This window comes from Eulemur rufifrons, chromosome 21, assembly GCF_041146395.1.
Source record: "Eulemur rufifrons isolate Redbay chromosome 21, OSU_ERuf_1, whole genome shotgun sequence".
Classification (NCBI taxonomy): domain Eukaryota; kingdom Metazoa; phylum Chordata; class Mammalia; order Primates; family Lemuridae; genus Eulemur; species Eulemur rufifrons.
Window position 1 is genome coordinate 10917442 of NC_091003.1, and position 26347 is coordinate 10943788.

The 26347-nt window shown below is 41.0% G+C and overlaps 1 protein-coding gene across 2 annotated transcripts in view; it reads left to right on the forward strand.

Annotated features, from left to right (window-relative positions):
• Window positions 1-556: 556 nt before the first annotated feature.
• The window catches only part of FBXW8 (F-box and WD repeat domain containing 8), a 103968-nt gene continuing 78177 nt past the window's right edge, over window positions 557-26347 (forward strand). Inside the window, exons 1-2 of one of the 2 annotated variants that reach the window (XM_069496910.1) lie at window positions 557-930; window positions 11955-12059. In XM_069496910.1, the coding sequence (XP_069353011.1) occupies window positions 610-930; window positions 11955-12059 (426 nt within the window). In that variant the 5' untranslated portion in view covers window positions 557-609. The remainder of the gene's footprint in view (window positions 931-11954; window positions 12060-26347) is intronic. The other variant, XM_069496911.1, reaches the window with a different exon arrangement.

Consider the following 26347-nt stretch of genomic DNA (forward strand, 5'->3'; position numbering starts at 1 on the left):
TACAGCCCTTGGACTTGTAGTTCCTCCTGAAAATCTCTCTCTTGAGATTTTATCTTCCTTTGGCTGGTTTCTCTCCTTTAGATTTTACTTTAAATTACATCTCCTTAGACAGGTCTTTACAATCCTTAAACCTTAGTCCCCGCCCCCTTGCCAATCATTTTATTACCTTATTTCTTTTTTTCATAACACCTACCACTGATTTAAAGTCTCCCCTCCCATTTAAACGCAAACTCTAAATCGGAAGGGATTTTTTTTTTTGCAGATTTAAATGCTGAATTCTGAGTGTCTGGCACACAGTAGTCGCTCAATGCATGTTTGTTGAAGAAGGAACAGTGCTTGGTGCACAGTCTGAGTTTGGCAAAGTCAGGCAGGAGAGCCCACCGGGTGAGGGGTCCCGACACAGACTCTGGCCTTGGGCGCCGCAAACCCGGGGGCGGCCAAGTGCGCCAAGCGGCCCTGCAGGGGGCGTGGCGGGGGCGTGGCGTCCATCCGGAACTCAAGAGCCGCGGCGGCGCTGGTTTCCGGCCGCGGCGGAAACTTCCGGTGGAGGGACTGTCCCGTGGCACCCAGAGGGACTGAGGAGAACGTGGAGTCCCGGGAGCGGCGACGATGGACGACCACAGCCTGGAGGAGTTCCGTCGGTGCTGGCAGGAGGAGCTGGCGCAGGCCCAGGCGCTGAGGAAGCGGCGACGGCCCGAGGCTGCCGAGCGGCGGGCGCGGAGGCCAGAGGTGGCTCCCGGGCGCGGCGAGCAGGCCTCAGGCTACCTGGCACTGGCTCAGGGCCTCCTGGAGGGCGCGGGGCGTCCCCCGGCGACGCGGGCAACTCGGGCGGAGAGGCAGGACGCGGCGAGCCGTTCTCGGTCTCCTCCGGCTCGCGAGGGCGGCGCTGGGGGCGGAGAGCAGCTGGTGGACCAGCTCATCCGCGACCTGGTGAGTGGCCGTCGCCTTCTGCCCAGGCCTTGGCCGGTCCCCCCGGCCCCCATACAAATCCCCGCAATAAGTTAGAAGGTAATTCCTTGTGCCACCAATTGTCGGAGAAAATGAGTAGACACACACACACCTATGTTTGTGCATGCATGGGGTATCTCTGGAGGCGGTGGTTCTCAACCGGGAGCGATTTTGTTACCCAGATTTGAACATTTTGGGGTGCCTCAACGTGTGTGTGTGTGTGTGCGTGCTACTGGGGATATAATAGGTAGAGGTCGGGGGTGCTCGTGAACTTCCTACAGTGCACAGGACAGCACCCACAAAAAATTATCCAATCTAGAATGTTAATAAGTATGAGGTTGACAATTCTGTTTGTGGAGGATACCTAAGCTTTTAACAAAGGTTGTTTTTTTTTTTTTTTTTTTTATTTAATTTTACAGAATCAAAGAGTCTAACAGTATATCTTGTTAGATACAGTATGTCCTCATAATGTATACATTATTTCTTGTACAATGATATGAAATAATATGGGAAATGTTCATGATAAATTATTAAGTGAACAGTGCAAGTTAAAAACAATAGTTTCATATTTTTTTCCCCACCCCCCCTTTCCCGAGTCAGCACCTTCAAGTGTTACCACTCCCCAAACGGTGCGCAATGCACTCATTGTGTAGGCATACCCCCATCCCCTCCCCCACCCCCCACCTCAGTCTGATGTCCAATTGGTGTCGTTTCCAGATTTGTATTTAGGTGATGATCAAGGAAACCAATTTTCTGGTGAGTACATGTGATGCTTGTTTTTCCATTCTTGGGATACTTCACTTAATATAATGGGTTCCAACTCTCTCCAGGAGAACCATAGAGATGTTGTATCTTCATCATTCCTTATAGCTGAGTAGTATTCCATGGTATACATATACCACAGTTTACTAATCCAATCATGTATTGATGGGCATTTGGGTTGTTTCCACATCTTTGCTATTGTGAATTGTGCTGCTATAAACATTTGGGTACACGTGCCTTTGTTACAGAATGACCTTTTTTCCTTTGGGTATATGCCCAGTAATGGGATTGCTGGGTCAAATGGCAGGTCTACTTGAATCTGTTTAAGATACCTCCATAATGCTTTCCACAGAGGTTGCACTAGTTTGCAGTCCCACCAGCAGTGTATTAGTGTTCCTGTCTCTCCACACCCACGCCAGTGAGAATGGCCTTTATCAAAAAAACCCAAAACAACAAAGGTTGTTTTTAAAGAGGAGGACCCAGGTAATCGATAGGAAGGAATTTTAACTTTTCTTTTTATATTGTTTGTGCTATGTAATTTTTCCAACTGCATATATTTAAAAAAATTAAAACAGTAAAAAGGGAAAAAGGAGGAAAAGTCCTTTGGACACTATCATTAGTGTGGAGTTTTTTTTATCTTTTTGTGCAGCATGGATCCCTTGGAGAATCTTGGGATCCTCTCTCCACTAAAAATAGCCCCCTTCACGAAGTTGTTAAAATCAAGATCACCTGAAATGCATCCATGACCATCTTCGACTCCCAGGTTAAGAGTTAGGACAAGACAGCTGGTTTTAACAGTTTGTTTTACAACTTTTTATTTATTTATTTATTTTTTTGAGACAAAGTCTTGCTCTGTCACCCAGTCTGGAGTGCAGTGGCGTCATCATAATTCACTGCAACCTCAAATTCCCGGATTCAAGTGATCCTCCTGCCTCAGCCTCCCTTGTAGCTGAGACTACAGGTGTGTGCCACCATGCATGGCTAATTTTTTTTATTTTTTGTAGAGAGGGGGTCTCGCTCTTGATCAGGCTGGTCTCGAACTCCTGAGCCCAGGTGATCCTCCTGCCTCGGCCTTCCAGAGTTTGATTTAAATTAGGCTCGAAGGAAACCCCTACAGCTTTCCAACTGGGAATAATTCTTTAAGTGGCAAGTTGTTTCAAGAAATAATTGCATATTTTATTTAATATGTAGTTTTATTCAAATAACGATAGCTACTATTTGAGTTTTTACGAAGTGGCGACTCCTGTGCTCTGCCTTAATTCTAATACAACAATCCTGTGAGTAGATTTTAACTCTCCTTTTACAATTGAAGAAACTCCAAGAGATTTTCTGTCATTTGCCCATGGTCACCCAGTGAAAAAATTCTGGGCATTGAATTTGGGCCCAGGTTTTTTGGACTCCACATTTCACCAAATGAAACTTGAGTTGGCATAAGAAGCACCTGGGGCCTTGTTAAAATACAGGTGGGCCCTCCCCAGACCTGCTGCTGACTCAATTGCTGGGGGAGGGGTCCAGAAATCTGATTGGAATGATCTAGAGTCAGACATTGTACTCTACTATCTGTTCTCCTGTGGTTTAGCCTCATTCTCAATGCTTTTCAGCTGTAACACTTCTGAGGGAGGCATCAGTACTAAAAATAAATCAAGTACAGTTGTCCTTTGAACAATGTGAGGGTTAGGGGTCCTGACCTCCCCCCCCAGTGGAGATCTGCCTATAACTTTTGATCCCCCAAAACTTAACAACTAATAGCCTATTGTTGACCAGAAACCTTAGCGATAACATTAACAGTTGGTTAACACATATTTTATATGTTATATGTATTATATACTGTATTCTTACAATAAGCTAGAGAACAAATGTTGACTATTCATTAAATGGAAGTGGCTCATCATAAAGGTCGTCATTCTTGTCACCTTCACGTTGAGTAGGCCGTGGAGGAAGGATTGGTCTCGGAGTGGAAGAGGAGGATGGGGAGGCAAACACAGTGTAACTTTTATTGGAAAAAACCTGCATATAAGTGGACCCATGCAGTTCAAGCCCGTGTTCAAAGGTCAACTGTGTGCTGAAAATGGAGGGGACAGCAAAATCTAAGTTTCATGTTTAGTTGGATAAAGCCTACCCTGTCTCCCTGGAATGCATTGTCTCTGCCCCATTCAGAATCACCACATTAGGTGTTACTAGGCTGTGCTGTGAGCAACATCCAAACTCTGGGGCACTTCTACTTTTTAAAAATACTTTGCAGTCATTAGTAACACTGCTACAATAAAGCAATAATAATTTTTTGTGTGCTTACTTTCTCTTTGGTACTATTTTAAGGGTTCGAAGACATTATTTTCTTCAGTTCGCCAAAACAGCCCTCTCCAGTGGCTGTTTTCAACCCCATCTGGTAGATGAACATTAGGAAAGTAACTGATTTTTTAAGAGACACTAAACCTACCCAGTATTTTCAGTCTGAGAAATGCTGGTAAAATTAATAGAAAAGGCTTGGATTCCTATGTCAATGGTTGCAAGCCCAAAGCCCACAGGGGTCAGGCAGGTGATGCAGATGAGTGAAGTAGGCTAGGTGTTATATATTGGGTCCTTTTTTCCCCCAGCTCATCAGGTGTTAATCTTTTTCAGATTCCAGCCATAGTTTTATGGTTTGTTTCATAGTGGCAACCATTCTTTTGGTCACATTAAACATGTCAGTGTAGGAAATGTCTTGAAACGTGGCCAAACTTGGTTTGGTTTTCCCACTTCTTAAAATTTTTTTCTAATCTAACTATTGAAGTGTACAAATCATAAATGTACAGCTCAACTAATTTTCAAGTGTACACATCTGTGTAAGCGCCCAGGTCACAGAACAGCATGTCAGAACCCCACCCCCACCCCATGTTCTCTTCTGCCCAACAGTAACCACTCACCTGACTTATAAACACATTTTAATTCATCTGCTTTTGAACTATATATAAGTGGAATCACAGAGCACATATTCTTTTGTGTCTGGCTTCTTGTGTATAGCATTATCTGTGAGATTGATCCCTATAGATGTACCACATTTTATTCATTCTGTTGATAGGCATTTTTGCTAATTTGTTAGTAGCCAGTTTGGGGCTGTCACTAGCAGTGCCACTGTGAATGTTTTGTGCATCTTTTGGAATGTGTACACATTTTTCCTGAGCGTTCACCTGGGAGTGGAATTGCTGAGTCATGGGGTATGCATATATCAGCTTTGGTAGATGTTGACAGTTTTCCAAAGTGGTTATACTGGTTTTTTCACTTTTGATAGTACCTGTAGTATGTGGAATATAGTATTTCACTTTCTTTGTTACGATAAATAAAACAACATCCAACTGAAATGACATGTAGCAGCTCAACTTGATCCAGCGTGGGTGAGCTGATAGGAAGTGACAGACTGGGAAATACATGCTATGGCTGGGCTAAAGGTGGTGCCACTGCCCATGTTAGCTGGTTGTTGCCTTGTAGGAATGTGGTCCTGTGTTGTAAGACCTTTAGATTTTTTAAAAATTGAGAATATGTATTTTTATTTCGAGTCTTCAGTTTTTGCTGCATAAAAAAACCACCCCAAAACTTTGGATTAAAATAACCACTATTAGCTCACCATTTTGCATGGTGGCAGTTTGAGCTGGGTATGGGTGAGGTCACACGTCTGAGGTTAACTGCTGGTCACCTAGGCAGCTCTGCTTTTGGGAGTTGGCTAGTTGGCTGTGTGTGTGTGTGTGTGTGTGTGTGTCTCTCTCTCTCTCGGTAGATGTGTAGGTCTGGGTTATGAGGCTCTCGTCATCCAGCAACTTAGCCCCATGTGGGCCTTCTAAGTGTTTTGAGAACTGCAGGAGGGCAAGCCCCAATGCCCAGGTGCTTTTGAAGTCTCATTATAGAGAGAGGGGAATCGAAGACAGTGTTATTGTCACATCGTCTAAGGCAAGTCATATGGTCAACCCCAGAGTCAGTGTGGACTTAGCCAAGTGCTTGGATTCAGGGAGGCATGACCAAGTCAGGGACTGTTATTACAGTCCACCCCACAAACTCTTCTCATTTTTAATTGTTGGTAACTAATACAAAAAAAAATTTTTTTTAAAGAGATGGGGTTTCGCTCTGTTGCCCAGGCTGGAGTGCAGTGGGTGATCATAGCTCACTGTAACCTCAGACTCCTGGGCTCAAGCGATCCTCCCATCTCAGCCTCCTGAATAGCTAGAGCTATAGGTGGGAGCACCACACTTGGCTAGTTTTTACAAAAGCTTTTTTTTATAGAGACGGGGGTCTCACTTTGTTGCCCATGCTGGTCTTGAACTCCTGGCTTCAAGTGATCCTCCTGCCTCAGCCTCCCAAAGCCCTGGGATCATAGGCGTGATCCAAGCACAGGCACCCAAGCACAACCACCTGGATTTGCACAGACAAATCCACACCCCTCTGGGATCTGAACCTTCTCTCCCTGTTTTCTCTCCTGACTGTGTCCTAAAGCGCTGATGCCAGTTTAGACTAAAAAGGGGCTTTCAAAGCAAAGGTCCAGCCTGTTTTGTTTCACACCAACTTCCTTCACTGCCACACCCAGGCTCCTGGGACTCCCTCAGCACTGGCTCCCCCAGTCCTTTGCTCTGGCATTCTCTCCCTCCCTTGCCAGCGTCCCCAGGGGGATGAGAATGTATCTTGAAGTTGAAAAGCCTATTCCTGTTTAAAAAAAAAAAAAATAAATCCCATGGACATTTATTGTGCTTCTACTGTGTGTAAGGCACTGGGCTGGTTAGATTCTCTAGTGTGATAGTTCAGTTAATCATCCACACACGCAATCAACAGATTTTTATTGAATACCTTTTGCTTTTCCTCACAGCTAGGCATAGGGATTAGATTAAATGTTAAGAGATAAATTGGCTTTTTGTGGACTGCTTGGGAGCTTAACCGCTCTTTGTAGCATTGTTTCTTTGGAGAAATGATTTCCAAGTTCTAAATAGCCAACTTACTAATGAATTTTGGAATACCTCAGGGGACTATCTGTACTGCCTTCTGTAGTCTCCCGTATTTATTCCATTTTACATGATGATGACTTACCTCTATGAACGATTTTAGCTCTTTGAGTGTAGACGCCATTTCTCGTACATTTGCTAACAGCACCTCCCTCCCTGCAGTCCCTGGCGTGACCCTGAATTCAAACAGTGTTGTGAACATAAATTATTTTTAAAAAAATGTACTGCTTTGCCATGTCTGTAAAAATATTGAATGCTCACTGTAGAAATACTTAGGAAATTCAGCAGAATAGAAAGAAGAAAACAAAAATCTCTCATAATGTCATTGCTCAAAGGCTACCACTGTCAACGAGTTGGTATTTCTGACATTTTTTTCTTTGTATAAGACTATGTATTTTGAGACAAATTGGGGATTGTAAACAGATGCCTGATTATCTTGACAGCATTTCAGACTTTTTTCCCCTAGCCAACCAATTTTTTTGGTCTCAAAGAAGATACAGGTGAAACTGGAAGTCCGTTCTCTCTGGTTGAGATTGTGTGGGTCCGCTCTGTTCAGCTTCTGCAGTGTGTGGAAAGTTGAGATAAACTTTAGAAAACTGTCTCCTTTCAGTCACAAATTTAATAGAAATGGTATTACAGATCTCTTATTTAAACTCAAGGTGTTTTTCTCAGTTTCTTAAAACAGCACCTAGAGAGATCTTTCATGTTCTCTCTGCCCTGGAGATGTACATTGGGAACAAAAACCTTAAGTCAGTTTCTTTACTTTTTACTGATTTGGCTCTTAGTGATTATCCCTTCTTCTGTTAAACAAGAGAAGACAGATTAAATTTCTATCAGTAAGGCAAAAAACCAATCCATTTACAGAATTAGTCTTACATTAGCACACAGGAGTACAAATCAGCCTCCCTGGGGATGGATCTATTTGCAATTTCTCTCAGCATTTTTGGAGTAAGTCCAGTAGACTTTGGGAAAATCTAGTATTCACTGACTTCAAATTAACAAAGTAATATGACCCCTTTGTGGGTTTTTTTGCTTGATTAGGAAAGAGGGAATGGATTGATTTTTATATCTGCCTGTGATTTAGAGTTGTGGTTCTCAACTTTTAATGTACTTGAGGATGCCCTGAGAAAGAGATGTTTAAGCAGTAAGTCTGGAAATTTGGTGGGAACTTGAGCACTTTTTTTGAACTCTACTGGTGATTTTGATGTTTAACACAGGACAAGAGTCACCAATACTGATAGAGAATCATCATCTGAGTCATTGTCAAGGAATTAAAAGCCAGGTTGTATGTTATAAATTAGATACTTTTCTTTAAATTTGAAGGAATGTTAATACTTTGAATTTATTGGTCTTCCATAGAATAAATTTGGCCGGTCTGACATTGCTGGGAGCTGTTAAATTACTATGAAATTATTCTCTCTAAACATTGTAGTCACATTGATATTTTTAAAGTGTGACCGAGTTTCCCTGTATTAGTATTTACAATGCCTTTAATTTCTTCCTTCTTGAAATATCTTTGTTTCTGAAATGCCAAGTTGTCCATTTTCATGTTTTTAAGTCAATATAGAGTCAGATTAATGTGGCCCATAACTTTGGATGGCTGTGTGCTTTATAAGAGTCTAGGTGGCTGAAGTCTGATAGCATCTTTTATTTATTTTTATTATTTTTATTTTTAATTGAGATACTATAATTGTACTTATATATGGGGTACAGTATGGCATTTCAATAAATATATACAATGTGCAATGATCAAATCAGGGTAATTAGCATGTCCATCACCTCAAACATTTTTTGTGTGTGTTGGGAACATCTTTTAGAAACAAGATATTTCTCTGCACACTAGTAGCAAGTAGTATTTTTTACCTACATTTGTGGACCATGGGAAGTACCAGATCAGAGTGCTTAGGACATTCTGCTGCTGCTACAGTATTAGGATTTATGTGGTTACCAGGCTACAGCCTTTGTCCAGAATGTGGCTTCATATTCTTGTGAAATCATGCCTACCTATATAAAAAAGTTGTGTTTTCAGCCTCAGGTCAAACATGTTCATAACTCTGTCTTTTATAAGGTGTTTCCCAAATGATATGTTACTAATAACAAACTGAAGTTTATGAATCATTTACTTATCCTTAAATTTACTCTGTTTTGTTGGCTGTCTGTGTAATAACATAACTCTCAATTACCTGCATTCCAGTGTGCCTCCTTCAGTAGAGGAGAGGGAAGTAGGCTATCTAGACTAATGTCTCTGGCGTTGCTGTGCATAGGAACCCTTGGGAATGTGTTGAACACAAGACTATCATGAGTCACATCTGTGGTTTTGGTAAAAAAGGTTGGACTTTGCACAAAACAGACTCTGAGATGGAGATTTGCATGTAGGCGCTTCAGTGGGTCAGCCTTTCAGAGAGGTCCCGAATTGAGGCAGGGGGCCAGGCCTTTGTGCCCAGGCATTGACTATTCATCGAGTGCAGGCTGCCCTCGGGGAGGGGATGTAACTTGGACAAAGCAGCTTGTTTGGCCAAAGGCAATGCCTAGGAAGCAACTCAGCTATGAGTCAACAGTACGCACCATTTTCATCCAGGGGCATCAATGTCTGGGACCTGATGGGAGATCTGAGTGACCCGCTGCTGCATCCACTGTAAGAGCCATTGTGATAGAATGTCTTGCCAGAATTATTCCAAGTGTGCAGCATGAAACGTCAGCGTTTGGTCTCCTGACCTCATGGGTCTACATCTTTCCTAAGATGTGGATCTTCCTGTAGTATATTGGTTTCTTTTTTCCCCCCCTGCCATTTCCCAGCCAGTGGTTAGCAACAGGGAAGGTCATTTACATGGAAGTCTGGGACTTGATCTGTTTTGGAGTTTAGATCATAAATTGTAAGAGCACAGTGATTGGAGAAAAAAAAAGTTTGGCTGTGTTATGTTGGTATTTACATAATTACAATTCAGTGCTTTGAAACAGTGGTTGCCCTCCAGAACTTTCTAATAGTCAAGAACCATCACAGTACGTGCATTAATTACCAGTGATCCAGTGTGGAGTCTCATTTTATTCCTAATAGCATAGTTATTTCATAGAGTGCTTTTGTCTGTTTTACAGATGAGGAAGCTCAGAAGTGTTTGGCCCAGTCGCTTGGCTGGTAAGGTGGCAGAACAGGTTTATCAGTTTGAATCTTTGCTCTGAATCAGTTTGAACCGTGCTCTGCTGTTTCTCAGAGATTGTGGTGGTTGGGATCAAGATAATGGTGGCAGGGCTGGGGTTATGCTAAGACAGAGCCATTATTATCTTCCAGGGTGAGGACGGAGAATAGGCCAGCTGAACAGGCAAAAGATGGAAGGCTCCTGCTTCTAGAAGTGTGACTTTTCTGCACCAGAATAACTAAAAACAAAGCGGATGCTGTCTCCTGCCTCATCAGAGTTGTGTCAAGTTCAGAAACCAGTTCACATTGAGTCCTTACTGGGACCAATTGAAGAAAGCAATGCCTGGCAAGTCTCTTAACGGTGAAAAGCTAAATGAAACTTCAGTTGCAGTGAGTGCAGGCTTTTCTTTGCCTTTGTTCTGGTTGTATGAGGATAAGGAACATTGTTCTCTTGTTTCTTTACCAAGTAGGTAAAGTAGGCAGGTCTCTCCGTTTCACAAAATCAAAATAATACCACAGAGAAAGCCGTAGGAAGTTCAGTTTTGCAAAGGAACATCTTGTCTTGTGTGGAGCTTTCCTTAATGGGCAGTGACTCCCTCCAGTGTTGTGTTGAGTCTCAAGTTGTATCTGGGCTGAGAGAGAAAGTGATGGCTCTTTTTCTTGATGAGTGAAGCCAGTTAGTTGTGTGAGGGGACCTAGCCTGACATTAGACCAATGACTTTGCATTATTTTTTTGGGCAAGGACCCTGTGTCTTCTAATTGAACTTGCAGATTTTTTTTCCCTGTTTTTTTCTTTATGGCCAACATTTCTCTCCTGCTTTAACATTCTGTTCCTTCTTTGCCCACAGAGAATTGTCAACTCTTTTTCTTTTTTCCTCTAGAGATCCTTTTTGGCCTTCCTATTTAACTTTGCACTGTTTTTGTAGTTGCATACCACATTTCCTTCTTATGCTCTGGATTAGCTTTTAGACCTGAGACTCCTAGATGAATAGAAACATGATTCCAGAAAAATCTTTACCCTGAGCCTTGGTAGGGTCTAAGTCAGTGCTCATACTCCCTTAAAAATGCTGATACTATTTTCTATTTTAAGGCTACAGCCTTGTGATACATAAGACTGTTGTATTTGAGTGGTGAATACCAATTTTCTTGCAACCAATAAGTCATTGTTGTCAGTCAAAGCTTATTAAAAATGAATGTTATTAAGCGAGTTCTGTTGGGACAAAGAATGCAGCTTTCCCTAGCTTTGCAGAAGCACATACCAAAGTGAGCCTTGGCAGGTGGATTTGGGAACAGGCAGGGAGGTACATGTGCACACTTGGCTTTTTTCTGTTTCACACTCATATTTCTTTGTGCTACCAGGATGGTCATGACAGCCTTATCTCTCAAATAAAGCCTGTTACCTCATCTCTAATTGCTTATCCAAAGGCAGGCGAGCTCTAATTTCTCTGCATTAATAAATGACACCAAAGAAGAACTGCTTTGTTTGCTCTGGCTCACTCAGGTTAACCAGCGTAAGCCCCTGAGAGCATTAGGAAACCTTGTGCTTCTCCAGGGCCAAGGAGAGATGGTGTTCGCCATCTCAATCAGGAGCAGTGTTCCATTTATTTACTTTTTGCTCACGTTCACAGCCCTGTTCTTTTCCCGATGGAAACCTTTTAGTGACCTCGGGCAGCATTTCTCCAGCTGTGGGTGCTCACTGCCTTCCAAGTTGGGGGTATAGTGGTTTTCCTGGGAGGCGGGGTGGCCTCCTTGATTCCAAGGCTCACTCTCTGGGCCACCTGCTGCTCACCTTTCCATAGAAGGCAGGAGGCTTCCCACAGACCTTTGTACTGATTCCTGTGGTGTACCCCAGAACGTAAGATAGCACCCCTGCTTCTCCTTTTGAAGCATTATGGGAAACAGTCATGTGGATTTCATAAGTGAATGTGAGGAGGGGTGGTTTGGGGGTCAGAATTGAGAGTGCCTGGCAAGTTCTGAATTAGTTCCATGATTCCTTCAGGAAAAAGTGAGGACGCTTCTCTCCTGGGAAACAGCTTCATCTCCCTTGTCACCACCTAAGAATATCTCTGGTCATTTAAAGGGCCTGTAAATAGGAATTATTTTCATATCTTGGAATCGTAAACTTACTGTCTTTCTTTTTTTCTCCTCAGAATGAAATGGATGATGTGCCCTTCTTTGATATCCAACTGCCTTATGAATTGGCAATCAATATATTTCAGTATCTGAACAGGAAAGAACTAGGAAGGTGCGCACAGGTAAGCCGTCATTAACATGTTCAGGATTTTCCTAAGTGCGTGATTGAAGTATAGGAAGATCCTGGGTAACAGAGCTTTGCTTTACAGAATCAGTGAATTGGTTAGCAAGTTTACTTGAAGGAAAGCAACCTTGACCTTAAAGGGTGGTGTTGTGCATCACCACTTGGTGTGTACCACTTTCTGTGACCGTCTACTCAAGAGCTCTCTTCTGCAGTCTGAGTTACGGCTGACCTGTGGCAGCGTGCTAGAGGCTGACAGCTCTGTGCTTAGCGTTTATTGAGCTTGCCTGTGCTGTTAATGTTCTCACAGTTTTTAATGCAAAGATGTGAACTCTTGGTTAAATCAAGCCAGTTGTTAGGTTGGTAGCTGAGGGTCAGCCCGGGGACAGAATGGTGAAGTCATATTTTAGGTGCACAGGCCAAGATACCATTGAAACACCAGAGTCCCACTCAGTGAGGTGTAAGGCGCGTGAGAACTGAGACTCACCGAGGGAACTGCAGATCAGTGTCACCCATCTCGTGCTCACTCTGGGACATATGCCTGTGGAGTGGAGTGATGAGATGTATCATTCAGGCCAGACTTCATTGTGTGTACGAATCGTGGGGGAGTCTTGATAAAAAGCAAGTTTGGATTCAGGAGGTGTGGGGTGGGGCCTGATAGTTTACCTTTGTAACCAGGTGATGTGAATGTGGCTTTGGCCACACTTTGAGAGACAAAGGTTTTTATGCCATTAAAATTGTTCTCTTCTTGTCTTTTTGGCCAGGAGTGTATAATTTTTCTTCTTTAAAAAATATGTTTTATTTTTTTACATTGACAAGTAAAAATTATATATATTTACTGTGTACAACATGATGTTTTTAAATATGTATGCATTGTGAAATGGCTGAAACTAATTAACATATATATTATCTCACATTTCGTTTTTTGTGGTGAGAACGCTTAAAGTCTCTTACTCATTTTCAAGTATTGACACACACACACACACACGCATGCATGCATATAGGGGAAAAAAGATTTTCAAGTATACATTATTAACTATAGTAACTATATTGTACAATAGAGCTCTTGAACTTATTCCTCCTGTCTAGCTGAAATTTTGTATTCTTTTACTAACATCTTCCCAATCTCCCACTCCCAAAATCCCCTGGTAACCACCATTCTAATCTCTATTTCTATGAGTTCAACTTTTTTAGATTCCACATTTAAGTGAGATCGTGTGATATTTGTCTTTCTTTGCCTGGCTTTATTTCACCTAACATAATGTCCTCCAAATTCATTCATATTTTTGTAAATGACAGGATTTCTTTCTTTTTTAAGACAATAGTATTTCATTGTGTGTGTGTGTGTGTGTGTGTGTACATAAACACACCATATTTTCTTTATTCGTCTGGCTATAGACACTTAGACTATAGACACTGTATCTCGGCTATTGTGAATAATGCTACAATGAATGTGGGAGTGCAGATATCTCTTTGACATACTGATTTCATTTCCTTTGGGTGTATATCCAGTAATGGGGTTGATGGATCATATGGTAGTTCTAATTTTAATTTTCTGAGGAACCTCTGTTTCCATAATGGCTGTACTAATTTACATTCCCACCAACAGTGTGCAGGAGTTTCCTTTTCTCCACATCTTTCCAACACTTACCTTTCGTCTTTTGGATAATAGCCATTCTAACAGGTATGACGTGGTAGCTCATTGTGTTTTTAATTTGCCTTTCTCTAATGATTAGTGATGTTGATCATTATTTTGCATACATCTCTTGGCCATTTGTATGTCTTCCTTTGAGAAATGTCTTTCAAGTTCTTTGCTCATTTCTTAACTAGGTTATTTGTTTTCTTGCTGTTGAGTTGTTTGAGTTCCTTATATTTTGGATGTTAACCTCTTATCAGATACATGGTTTGCAAATATTTTTCCCCATTCTGTAGGTTGTCTCTTCACTCTGTTGATTATTGGCTTTGCTGTGCAGAAACTTTTTGGTTTGATGTAATCCCACTTATTTATTTTTTCTTTTGTTGCTTGTTCTTTTGGCGTCATATCCAAAAAATCATTGCCCAGTCCAGTGTCATGGAGTTTTTCCCATATATTTTCTTCTTACAATTTTATAGTTTCAAGTCTTATGTTTAGGACTTTAATCCATGTTGAATTTTTTTTCTTTTTGCATATGGTGTGAGATGGGAGTCTATTTATTTTTTATTTTTTTATTTTTATTTTATTTTATTTTTTTTTTGAGGCAGAGTCTCACTCTGTTGCCCGGGCTAGAGTGAGTGCCGTGGCGTCAGTCTAGCTCACAGCAACCTCAAACTCCTGGGCTTAAGCGATCCTACTGCCTCGGCCTCCCGAGTAGCTGGGACTACAGGCATGCGCCACCATGCCCGGCTAATTTTTTGTATATATATATTTTAGTTGTCCATATAATTTCTTTCTATTTTTTAGTAGAGACTGGGTCTCACTCTTGCTCAGGCTGGTCCCGAACTCCTGACCTCGAGCGATACACCCGCCTCGGCCTCCCAGAGTGCTAGGATTACAGGCATGAGCCACCGCGCCCGGCCCTGAAATTTTGTATTCTTTTACTAACATCTTCCCAATCTCCCACTCCCAAAATCCCCTGGTAACCACCATTCTAATCTCTATTTCTATGAGTTCAACTTTTTTAGATTCCACATTTAAGTGAGATCATGTGATATTTGTCTTTCTTTGCCTGGCTTTATTTCACCTAACATAATGTCCTCCAAATTCATTCATATTTTTGTAAATGACAGGATTTCTTTCTTTTTTAAGACAATAGTATTTCATTGTGTGTGTGTGTGTGTGTGTGTGTGTGTGTATATATAAACACACCATATTTTCTTTATTCATCTGGCTATAGACACTTAGACTATAGACACTGTATCTCGGCTATTGTGAATAATGCTACAATGAATGTGGGAGTGCAGATATCTCTTTGACATACTGATTTCATTTCCTTTGGGTGTATATCCAGTAATGGGGTTGATGGATCATATGGTAGTTCTAATTTTAATTTTCTGAGGAACCTCTGTTTCCATAATGGCTGTACTAATTTACATTCCCACCAACAGTGTGCAGGAGTTTCCTTTTCTCCACATCTTTCCAACACTTACCTTTCGTCTTTTGGATAATAGCCATTCTAACAGGTATGACGTGGTAGCTCATTGTGGTTTTAATTTGCCTTTCTCTAATGATTAATGATGTTGAGCATTATTTTGCATACATCTCTTGGCCATTTGTATGTCTTCCTTTGAGAAATGTCTTTCAAGTTCTTTGCTCATTTCTTAACTAGGTTATTTGTTTTCTTGCTGTTGAGTTGTTTGAGTTCCTTATATTTTGGATGTTAACCTCTTATCAGATACATGGTTTGCAAATATTTTTCCCCATTCTGTAGGTTGTCTCTTCACTCTGTTGATTATTGGCTTTGCTGTGCAGAAACTTTTTGGTTTGATGTAATCCCACTTATTTATTTTTTCTTTTGTTGCTTGTTCTTTTGGTGTCATATCCAAAAACTCATTGCCCAGTCCAGTGTCATGGAGTTTTTCCCATATGTTTTCTTCTTACAATTTTATAGTTTCAAGTCTTATGTTTAGGACTTTAATCCATGTTGAATTTTTTTTCTTTTTGCATATGGTGTGAGATGGGAGTCTAATTTCATTCTTCTGTATGTGGATATCCAGTTGTCCCAGCATCCTTTATTGAAGAGACTGTCCTTTCCCATTGTGTGTTCTTGGAATCTGTGTTGAAGATCGATTGACTGTAAATGCATGGGTTCATTTCTGGGCTCTCTATTCTGTTCCATTGGTCTATGTGTCTTTTTTTAAATGCCAGTACCTTGCTGTTTTGATTACTATAGCTTTGTACTCTTTTTTTTTTTTTTAAATAATTTTATTTTATTTATTTATTTATTTTTTTGAGACAGAGTCTCACTCTGTTGCCTGGGCTAGAGTGCCATGGCATCAGCCTAGCTCACAGCAACCTCAAACTCGACTCAAGTGATCCTCTTGCCTCAGCCTCTCAAGTGACTGGGACTACAGGGATGCACCACCATGCCTAGAAGAGATGGGGTCTTGCTCTTGCTCAGGCTGGTCTCAAACTCCTGAGCTCAAGCGATCCTCCAGCCTCGGCCTTCCAGAGTGCTGGGATTACAGGCGTGAGCCACTGTACCTGGCCTGTAGTATATATTTTGAAGTCAGATAGTGTGATGCCTCCAGCATTGTTCTTTTTGCTCAAGATTACTTTGGCTATTCAGGGTCTTTTTTGGTTCCATAAAAATTTTATAATTATTTTTTTCTATTTATGTGAAAAATGTCTTTAGAATTTTGATTAGCAATTACATCGAATCTGTAGATCACTTGTAGTGTGGACATTTTAATAGTATTAATTTTTCCAACCGATGAACATGGGATATCTTTCCGTCTATTTGCATCTTCAATTTAGTTTATCTTTTTTTTATAGTTTTCAATGTACTGGTCTTTCACTTCTTTGGTTGAATTTATTCCTAAGTATTTTATTTTTTTGTAGGTATTGTGAGTGGAATTGTTTTCTTGATTTCTTTTTCAGATAGTTTGTTGTTAGTGTGTAGAAACACTGCTGATTTTTGTATGTTGATTTTATATCCTGCAACTTTACTGATTTTATGTTAAAAATTTATCTTAACAGTGTTTTGATGGAATCTTTTAGGGTTTTCTATATATGAGATCATGTTGTCTGCAAATAGGGACAACTTCTTCCTTTCCAATTTAGATGCTTTTTCTTTCTCTTGCCTAATTCCTCTGGCGTGGACTTGTAGTACTATGCTGAATAAAAGTGGTGAGAGTGGACATTCTTGTCTTGTTACTGATCTTATAATAGAAGAAAAGCTTTCACCTTTTCACTGTTGAGTATATTAGTGGTGTGTTTGCCACATATGGCCTTTATTGTGTTGAGGTACGTTTCTTCTATACCTAATTTGTTAAAATTGATTTTACCATGATAGTATCTTGAATTTTGTCAAATGCTTTTTCTGCATCTATTGAAATGATCACTCTATTAATGTGCTATATTACATTTATAGATTTCCCTTGATTTTTATTAAGTAAATGTGTGTATGATTGCTTATTTGGGTTTTGATGAACTGTGTTTCCTAGAAGACACTGTAGTATCCATTTTCCATAACTGCCAAAAAATTAGTTTGTTGAGTGGTTACCATTTCCATCCCTGGATTCCATAATGCATTTTACACAGTTGTTTACACCTTCAAGAGAAAGGGCTCAGTAAAATTGAGTGGTAGGAAAAGTATACACTGTAATTCAAAGCATCACCACCAATGTGAAGTTCAAAATATTAAGGCAGTTTGAGAGTGGTGAAAACTGTAGCCAAATTTAGACGCTAAATTTAGACGCTAGAGCTTGCTACCTCCATAGCAGTTCAGTGAAATCACATGATACAGGAGAGTTTAGTGAGTTTCTGGTGTTACATTATTTCTTTATGAAGCATTTTGCTTAAGCAAAGTTATTTTTCTACTTAAATATAAATTTGAAAAGATTTTTGGTATTCTGTGGTATTCCACAGTATTAAGTGAAAGCAAATATTTTTTAATGAAGAGTGTATGTCTTTAGGAAATGATGGAAATTATTTAAAGGCTCAAATTCACTTAAAAAAAAAAAGTGCTGAAGTGTAAACTGTGCTCAAAGCCTATCAGTTGCATTAAGCCAGAGTACCTATATTGTTTTCTTTCCCCTTGGAAATTTGATTTGTTATATTCTAACTTTACACATTGGCCCTGCTCCCAGGAGTTGAAAACAAGAGTGTAGCTAAATGAGTCCAACTCCTGGATTTCAGCCTGATGCTGTTAGCTGAAGTCTTGGAACAGGGTCTGTTAGCTAGCTGCTTTACACAAAATCAGCATTAGACGATAAAATCTTCATTCTTGATAGTGAGCTGCTGTTTGAGGAATCATTTCTTTTAACATTGCTTTTTGCTCTCCTGCTTTGTAGAGAGCCATGTGGCTTTCACATCTGCTGCTAGTTTTCTCATCCAAAGAAAGAGTTTATCAGTGAAAGATAGGATCTAGTGGAAGAACAGATCCCCTTTAGGTACAAAGAGACTGCATTACAGGGTAGATTGGTTATGCTGGTGAGATTATTCTGCAGGTGTGAACAGTTTAATTTGCAACACAGTAGTCCAATTGTCCACCAGAATTCTTCTCTCTTTGGCCAGTTGGATTTGGGGTTTTTCGTTTTGTTTTATTAACCTAGTTTTTAGAGCACATGTATAAAGAATAAAAAAAAGTTCTTAAACAGAACCCCTTAAAGGTACAGTGACTAAGTTGGCAGTGATCTAGGAAGCCAGGATTTTTATAGAACTCTTACACGAAGATGACAGTGGATGGCCAGTAGTTTGTAGAATTGGCTTTGTTTCTTCAATCGTTAAAATAAAAACCACAAAGTCATAAAAAATCAGTAGCATTTTCATTTGTTTCTTGTGGTGTTTTTATTTTTGAAACAGGGAAAAAGTCCTTCTGTTGAATGGAATGCCCTGCTGCTTTACGATTTTGTTTTAGAGGGGGCTTGCCTTTTCTGTCTTTCCGTCTCTCTTTTTCTCTCTTTTAATCTAGGCACTTTGGGATTTTAGTGAAATTGGGCCAGTTATGTGGAATTGGCACCAGGAACTATATGTATTTCCTTGGGGAAAACCTGTTTGCTTAGATCTCTATGCCAAATTGGTAACTGACTAACAGTAAGGAACCCTGGCTGGGGGGAGGCCTTTTGAGATTTAATTATGCCACGGACTATGCTGGAGAACTGATTTTACTCTGACTCTGCCTCCTTTCCACGTCCTCTCCTCTTTTTCTGCTTTATGAGGCTTTATGTTTTCAAAACTAAAGCCTTGCTGCATTTGTTTGCGGTCCTTGTACACTGTGATGCTGACGTCTCTAGCCCCTTGCTGTCAATAGTTGTCTCTTGAGGGACTTAGTATCTCTGAGAGAACATTTCTTGCTGAAACGTCTTGAAAACAATGTGGCTATTAGTAAGCAACAATGTGGCTATTAGTAAGCAAAGCTATTTGTTGGACAATTCATTGCACAGCTTTATCATTTCGCTGTTTATAATTTTATGTTCATCTTTTTTTGTGCCCACAGGATTCCTGGCACTTTAAAGGATAATATTTTTCAGTGACTAACAATGACAAAGTTGTCGATTTCCAAAATTATAAAAATCGTTTGGTTTTTATGAGAAAAGTAAGTCTGTCATTATATCCTGACATGAATAATTCTGAGGAGTGGTTTTTAGGTATTTGCCAACATTCATTTTTTAAACTTCTAAAATAATTATAAATCTACAGGAAGTTGCAAAAAATTGTACAGAGAGGTCCCATGTACCCTTCCCCCAGTTTCCTCCATTGGTAATACCTACAGAACTGTAGAACATGGTGGGAGCCACCATGCCCAGCCCTTTCATGTTTAACATATATTTTAGTTTTGTGTATTTCCTAATGTGTAATTTTAGTTTAGCTGCTTGGACATCAGCAATACCAGTTTTTTCAAGTAAAAGGCAGAAAAATGAAAAATGTGCATAAAGAAAGCAATAAAAAACAAGAGGGGGTGAAGTGCAGTGGCTCATGCCTGTAATCCCAGCACTTTGGGAGGCCAAGGTGGGAGGATTGCTTGAGGCCAGGAGTTTGAAACCATCCTGGGCAACATAGTAAGACCTCGTCTTTATAAAAAATTAAAAAAAAAAAAAAAATTAGCCAGGTGTGGTGGTGCATGCCTGAAGTCCCAGCTACTTGGGAGGCCGAGGCAGGAGGATCACTCGGGCCAGGAGTTTCAGCTTGTGGTGAGCTGTGATCACACCACTGCACTTCATCCTGGGTGACAGGGTAAGACCTTTTCTCTAAAAAAAATTTTTTTTAATTTAAAAACTAAGAAAAAGAGGGAAGATGCAGAGGTCAAAAATGTAAGATTTCTGATAAAACTAGTGAGCAAGAAGTAGGTGATACAAAATAAGTAAGTAATTCTGGAACTAAAATCCAGTATATTAGATTATGATATTTCACATTTCAAGGAAAATATGATCTTACAATCTTACCAGAGGCCCATGTAGGAGAAACTGAAATCCAAGTGCTTATAGCTAAAGATCTATAATCTTAATGAAGTCTTTGAAAGTGAGGAATCCATAGCCAAGTGAGACTGAATTGATTTTCATGGCAGAGGTGATTTTGCAGATCTGAGGTTGCTGGCAGGGTTCCCTTAGTTCTTAACTTTCACCTTTGCCACCAGGCTTCGCTGTCAGGGAGATATATGAAGATTCCTTGTATGCCTAAGACCTGGTACCTTCAGGAGTTCTTTTAATTCACGTAATTGCAGTGGCTGCCTCCTTTAAGCAGGGGTTTAGGGAGAGGCAAAGCAACTCTAGAAAACAGATTGAGAGCCAGATGAAACAAGAATGGCAAAATAGTAATAAATCGTTGAACCAGTAGGTACTTGGAAGTTGTTTATACTGCTCATTTTACTTCTGTGTGTCTGAAACTTTCCATAATTAAAAAGTTTAAAAGAAAAAAAAAAAAACAGAAAGCAAGGTAATGCATTTGAATAAGAAAGAACCTGTTGAGGCCAGCACATGCCAGGAGCTGAGCTGTTTATACGACCTTTGGGAATAAAAACAATCCAATTTTTTTAAAAAAGACTTTTCTTTCATCTCATCCAGTTATTCACAGATGGCTCACTATGTGCCAGCACTGTGCTAGATAGTGAATACAGCTGTGAACAAAACATCTAAAAACCCTGCTTTTCAGAAAGCTTACATTATATGCACTAAACACGTAATTAAATAGAGAGTGCATCAGATGGTGATAAGTGCTATGGAGAAAAATACGACAGCAGAGGGTGGTGGTCCGGTTGTACTTTTTTGTGGCCAGGGAAGATGTCACAGAGAAGGTGACTTTTGAGCAAAGACCTGAAGGAGCGGTGAAGGAAAGAAACTGCGCAGGTCTCTGGCGGAGGGGAATAGCAAGTGCAAAGGCCTCGAGACAGGTGCGGCAGCTGTGTTTGAGGAGCAGCAGGGAGGTCAAAGTGGGTGGGTTGTGGCATGCTAAATAATGGCCTTCCCAGATACCTTCACATCCTAATCCCTGGGAAAGGGCATTTGCAGGTGTGATTAAGTTAAGGTTCTAAAGATGGGGTGAGGGTGATTATCTTGGGTTATCCAGGTGGACCCGGTATAATTATTGGCCTCCTGCTCTTTATGAAAAGGAGTCAGGAGATCGGAGAGGAGAAAAGATGCTGTGCTGCTGGCTTTGAAGATGGAGGAATGCAGGTGGTTTCTAGAAGCTAGAAAAGGAAAGGAAACAGATTTCCCCATGAAGCCTCCAGAAGGAATGTAGCCCCTGCCAACACCTTGATTTGACATTTCTGGCCTTCGGAACTATAAGAGAATAAATCTGTGTTGTTTTAAGCCACTAAGTTTGTGGTGGTGTGTTAGAGCAGCCAGAGGAAACTAATGTGGGTTGTGGTGTGCAGAAGGGAATAAGAGAAGAGATGGTCAGAATGTGAAAGACATTTAGGCCGTTAAAAGGGCTGGAAGTTTTTTTTTCTTTGTTTTGTTTGTTTTTTTCCCAGAGGAAGATATGGGACAGGGCCCTACAGGGAAGGGGGACCCTCGATAGGGCATGGGGGCAGGGGTGCAAGTGCTGGAAGTCTTTTTCTGAATGAGGCAGGAAGCCTTAGGAGTATGTTTAGCAGAGGACTGACAAGGTCTGACCTACCTTTTTAAAGAGACTGTTTGAGCTACTGTGTGGAAAATTGGCTGTAGGAGGACAAGGACAGTGGCAGGGAGACCAGTTAGGAGGCTACCAAAATAATCCAGAGAAGAGGACATGGTGGCTTGGGCCAGGATGGCACCAGCAGAAGCTGGCAGCATTAGGATGTGGATGGGTTGGACCTGGGGAGAGAAAGAAAGGAGTCAACAAGGATAATACGGTGTTTGGGCCAAGCAGCTAGAAGGACGAGGTCACCATTTATTGACAGGAGCAGACTATTTGAGGAGCACATTTTGGGGAAAGATCAGTGGTTGGATGTGAAGCTGAGGATGAGTTCTTGGTTGAGCTCTGGGCTAAAGATATAAATTTGGGAGCTGTCAGAACATCAATGGTATTTAAAGCCAGGAAACCAAAGAGAACATCAAGGAAGTGTGAGTATAGACAGAGGAGGGGTTCAGGGATGGAGCCCTGGCACAGTGTGGGATCAGAGGCCAGCAGGAGACCCAGAAGGAGTTCCCTGTGAAGAAGGAAGAAAGCTCAGGTGCACAGTCCCCTGGAACCACGGGAGAAACGTTCTCCAGGAGGAGAAAGTGATCAAAGGGCGCTGCTGTTTGTCAGATAAGAGGAGGACTGAGAAATAACCATGGGATTTGGCAACTTTGGAGGTCATTGGTGACCTTGTCCAGAATCAGTGGCGTGATGGGGGCAAAAGCTAGCGGGTTCCAGAGCAAATGAGGAACTGAGATGATGAGTAAATGGAGAGCTATCTGTATATGACTGTGTCCTTCCCGAATAGATGTGGCCTGTGAGCGCGTGAGTGTAAGGCACAATGACAACCTCCCCCTTAAGCCTCACTGGTAACCAGTATTAGCTCTGATCCAGGCAGAGCTAATAAAGCTAATTTTTGAGCCAAGAGCTCTTTTTTTTTTTTTTTTTTAAATGCTGCAATTCACAGTGGTGCTATAAAGCAAAATGCTGGAGACACTTTTATTAGCAAATTCTTGCAGCTGAGGCTCACTCAGTGGGGCCTTTACTGAGCAGGGCCATTCCAATTCTGGGGTATTAAAGACCATTTGCGCTTTGGAAAATTCAGCCTTGTAAACTTGCTGGATTTAATATTAATATAACTTAAGAAATCAAAACAATTACAAAGATTTCCTTTTGGTAGGCCCTTTAAAATTTGCTTGTGAAAGTTTAACTAGGTCTTTTTCTTGTTGATTTTTTTTTCTTCAGAATTAAAAGAAATTCTTCAAGCCTATAATTTTTGTTCTCCCTTAAGAGAAGGAAAAACGCACCTTCCCTTTATAGTTTGCCACAGAAATTATTGGCACGTTTCTGTTTTTTTTTTGCATTTCTGTTTTTAATACCTAATTGCAGGTACAATTCTGATCCCTTTTTGGAAGTAATTCTTACCTCTACCTTTTATAAATCACTCAAAGAGATTTTTTTCTTTGTTATCTAGGACTTAGACTTTATCCTGAATATTATCTTCTACAGAATAAGCGCTGTTCTGAGGTTAGTGATGTGGATGATGAGCCAGAGCATCATCTTTTGGTTCACAGTTTTTCATCCCATAACCCTGCTGTATAAATCTCAGGTTGTTGTTTAAAATGACTTTGGCATTTCTCTTAAGCTGATAGAAAAATCTGCTTTCAGCTTCCGAAGTTTTTAAGGTGTAATATATTTGAGACTTCCTGAAAGTCCTGTTGAAAAGTTTTTCCATTTTAAAGTGGCTGAAATTTGTACAGTTTAGTTTTCATGAAAACTCATCCAGAATGTTTAATTGGGGTTTTCTAGTTTGCAGTCATTGAGTGCTGGATTTGGATTCTCCTAAAATGCTGATGATTCAGAGGCTCCATCTCACAAAAGGCAGCCTTATAGCTACATCCCCGCCCCCGAATTTGGGATCAGTCTTGTGATCCAACTTGGGTATAAGGGCAGGGACCAAAACTTTTCCCTATAGCTTCCTCAGCGGCAAGGAGGCAGTCCCCCAGTTTGAGTGTGTCCATGGTATGTCTCTCACATGCAAAAGGTGTTGGTTTGGCAGCTTGTGGTGGAAAGTGGATGAGCACTGCTGGCCTCGTTGCCCAGTACATAATTAGTGCCCAGCACATGTCTTAACTGATTGACCAAAAACCCATATCAGTGTTGTGTAAAGTGACTTCTGCAAAGCGCTGAGCTCTTGAGATAATTCCTTGCAAAAAAAAGGTCGGGAACCAAATGAGTTTAAGAAATACAGCTTCTTATACAGATTGAACCTCCCAAATCAAAAGTCGAGAGATCTCAAATGCTATCATCTGAAACTTTTTGAGCGCTGACAGGATGCTCAAAGGAAGTGCTCATTGGAGCATTTCAGATTTCAGAGTTTTGGATTTGGGATGCTCAGTTGTATAATGCAAATATTCCAAAACTCAGAAAAAAAAAAAAAAATTGGAAATTTGAAACCTTCCTAGTCCCAAGCATTAGCAAAGAATCCTGATCAGTTTTGTTTAAACCAGTGTTCCCTAAACTCATTTGACTTTAGAGTCCTTTTTTTAAGGTGCTTATCAACACCTCAAGGAGCTATTGTTCTACCTAACATGCTTTGGGAAATGCTGGTCCGTGTAATGAAATAATTACTACATTTATATGATCTCTTAGCTACTCATACTGTTTTGTTTCAGTAGTTACATTTCATGATTTTTACAAAATTTTATGTTGTACAGTCTTTACAAAGAAGGCTTATGTAGTCCAAGGATCAGAGTAGAGCTGCCCTGTGTTTAGTTAGCACTTTTTGCCTTTGAGGACCTGTGAGGGTCTGTGTCTGTTACACCTTATCTTACGCCTTATTTAATCCTGAATTCCAGGGCTCTGTTGGGGGTTGTGCTCTGTTCTGGAACTATTTGAATTGTGGCCTGGCCGCATCACAGCTGACGTTGGTCTATCCCTGTTGGTGCTTCATGATTGGCTGGTGCTGAGACTCACTCTGGCACAGACAGATGGACAGACACCACCCGGGTGTCATGGGTAGGCTCAGCTGTGGACCAAACTTGCCAAAAATAAAACCTTGGTGTTCTGTCTAGTCAAACCGGAGCTCCAGTGTTATTGAGTCGTTATCCCATTCTTTATTGCCTGACCACTTGTGATCAAATGAGGGTTTGTTTTCCTGAGCCCTTAAGGCTGAGATGGAGAAGTGTGGGATGACATTGTGGTTAAGTGGATTTGTAACTGATGCTGTGGCCATGCCCAGGGTGGGCTGCTTAATGGATCCGTGTCAGCCTGGGGAGTGGGCTCCAGTGGTTTGCCACAGAGCTCTGTCCTCAGCACCATCCTGGTTAACTTTTTTTTTTTTTTAAATTAAGATGCAACGACCCACAGACCACATTTTGCAGATGACTAATGGATGGGAGAAGTAGCTAATGCAGTGGATGACAGAATTGGGATTCAGATAGGATCTGAGGATGCTAAAATGCTGGGGTGTGGGGCAGGCAATCAGGTGGAATTTAAAATGGATAGAAAGTTTAGAACGATACGAACTTAGGTGCAAGAAATAATACCATGGAGGTAAGAAATAGGCACTTTTTAAAAAATTGCAGTTTGTGTTTCAAAAGATCCTGAAGAATGATGAACACCAAACTGCGGGGGAGAGAATGTGAACAGTGAGAGACACACTGGAGTTTTAAGCTTATTAGTAATATTTTATTTCTTACGCGGGGTAGTGAGTCCATGGGTGTTTGTAATATTCTTTACACCTTTTTTGTCTGCCTTAAATATTTAATAAATTAAACAGACTCCAGAAACTTTAATGGCCCATTAGTAGAGTAGTTGTGATGAAATATCTACAAGTGAAGTAGCAGCCTAGTGTCTGATAAGATTCTTCTGTTCATGGACTTGGACAGCCCATATTTGGGCTGTCATTCAGTACTGAGTGCCATATTTGAAGAGAGGGACTGTAGATGCACAAATATTAGGGCACATTCAGAGAATGTGGGTATGGAAACTATGTGACAAATAGTAGAAGGAAATGGGTGCTATTTAGACCGAGGAACAAATGACTAAGGGGGAATGTGATGGCTGTCTTCAGCTGTTTGAGGGACTGTCAGATGGAAGAGGGAATAGATCTCTTTTGAAGGGCAAAATCAGGGCCATAGGTAGAATTAGTTTTCTACACAACAGAAGGAAGTGCTTTCTAGAAGTCACACTTCCTGGTGGTAGATCAGACTTATTTGGGAGGTCAGCTCTGCGCTAGAGGCATTCCAGGATCGCTTGGCCCTCCACTGGCCAGGGATGCTGTGAGGCGCCTTCTTGCCATGAGGAGATGCACCTAACTGATCTGCAAGATCCCTCTTAATTCTTCAATTTCTAAATCATCGAAGACTTGAGCCAGTGTGACATCTTTGGCATTGCAGTGTGACACTTTGGAAGGCAGCTGTGTTCACCACTGTACCACCAGTGCTGCCCCTGTGTGACACTTTGTTTCAGAAGAATGACAGAAGCCTTGTCACTTACTTATGCCCACTTAGCCTAACTTCTGATGCTGTGGATTCTGTGCAAAGTGT